Source organism: Colobus angolensis, unplaced genomic scaffold (assembly GCF_000951035.1).
Source record: "Colobus angolensis palliatus isolate OR3802 unplaced genomic scaffold, Cang.pa_1.0 Scaffold9, whole genome shotgun sequence".
Taxonomy (NCBI): domain Eukaryota; kingdom Metazoa; phylum Chordata; class Mammalia; order Primates; family Cercopithecidae; genus Colobus; species Colobus angolensis.
The window spans coordinates 7,599,784-7,601,380 of record NW_012122931.1 but is presented as its reverse complement, the minus strand read 5'-3'; the positions used below and the strand labels follow the sequence as shown (position 1 = coordinate 7,601,380).

Below are 1,597 nucleotides of genomic sequence, written 5' to 3'. Positions count from 1 at the left end.
AAAAAAAAAAAAAATTAGAATTTATAAACTACCTTACCTAAGCCTCTCCGTATCCTGCCTGTCTATCAGAGGTGGCACACCTGTCTTAGTCAAGGGAAGTGAAATTACCAAACTGCAACTCTGGTTGTATTACTCCCTTGCTTAAAACCATTTAGGGACTTCCTGTTCCCCTTAGAATAACTCCCATCTGCAACACACACACACACACACACACACCCCTTCCAAAGCCCAGATCATGAGCCCCACAGGCCTCTCTCTGGTCTCATCTCTGCCCCTGTCCTTCTTGCCCTGCCTTCCTGCTCCAGCCATGCCAGGGTCCTCTTGCCTCAGACCTGGCCAGGTTCTTTGGCTCAAGCATCATTTCCTCAGGGAAACCCTCCCCGGTCCCCTACCTAGACTAGGCAAATGTCTGTGCCATGTGCACTGCACCCACACTACCTGCTGAGTCCCCTCGAAGGGCCCTGATCTCTGCAGTGCTTTATCTGACTCCTCTCCTGGATGCTCTGATTCTCCGTGAATCAGAGATTGTTTTTTTTTACTTTTGTCCTTGTATCTCCAGCACTTAATCGTTCCTGGTATATAGTAGTAATTCAGTAAATTTTTGTGGGATAAATGGATGGGATTAGATGGCCTACACAGTTAGAAAGCAGAAAGACCCATCTTGCCCCTCGGGTGCAGATTCCCACCCTCTCTGACCTCCCTGTTCTCCTGTCCACGCACCCACAGTCTTTCTGCCAGGAGAAAGTGCAAACTTGACGCTAAGGCTGCTTGAGCTGAGGATGAAGAAAAGCAATGAATAGAAAGATTTTTTTCCTCACCAAGAATTAGCTCTCAACAGCTTTCTAGTTCAATAAGCATAGAATAAAATGTAACTTCTAGAGACTTCAGAGTTCAGTTCCCAACCTGTAAGACAATCATATTTGGATCAAAAAAAATTTTGAGCCAGAGGCCTGGAAATCTAAACACACATGATCTTGTGTTTCACAGATTCATTTTGAGGGTTACGGAGAGTGCACTTGGGAACCCTATTGAGGGCGGCTGTCCTGTCCTGTGCCCGCCAGCCTTGCAAAGCCTCCTGACATCAGGGCCATTAGAGTGACACCATATGCTTTCCTTTCCCTTACAGACCACCATGCGGGACCTGTCCCAGATGCTGAAGAAGATGCCTCAGTACCAGAAAGAGCTCAGCAAGGTATGGCAGCCCCAAATCATCTGTTTGAATCATTGAGTAGAAACAACCGCAAAAAGACTTCTCAAAGCCCTACTACTCTGTGGAATAGATAGTCTGTGGAATAATCTATGGAAAATCGCAGATTTTTAGTCATCTTCAATTTTTATTAGAAAAGAAAATGAAAGGCTGGGATAGGCACCTTATTTCCTGTCACTGTCTTTTCCCCTCTTTATATTTTTCTTCCTATTCCCCTGCTGTTGGCAGGAGGCCTCAGTTCACCACATGGGCCTCTCCACAGGGCTGCTTGAGCATCCTCCCAACAGGGCCACTGGCTTTCCCCAGAGTGAGCCGTCTGAGAGAGAGAGTGCTAGGAGGAAGTCACAATACCTTTTATGTCCTGATCCTGGATGCCATGCATTATCACTT

General features: G+C 46.5%; 1 protein-coding gene across 1 annotated transcript in view; it reads left to right on the top strand.

The window, feature by feature from the left end:
- The window catches only part of STXBP1 (syntaxin binding protein 1), an 86,734-nt gene that overhangs the window by 64,773 nt on the left and 20,364 nt on the right, over positions 1-1,597 (top strand). The window contains exon 12 of the mRNA XM_011931343.1: positions 1,127-1,192. Coding sequence (XP_011786733.1) covers positions 1,127-1,192 — 66 coding nt within the window. The remainder of the gene's footprint in view (positions 1-1,126; positions 1,193-1,597) is intronic.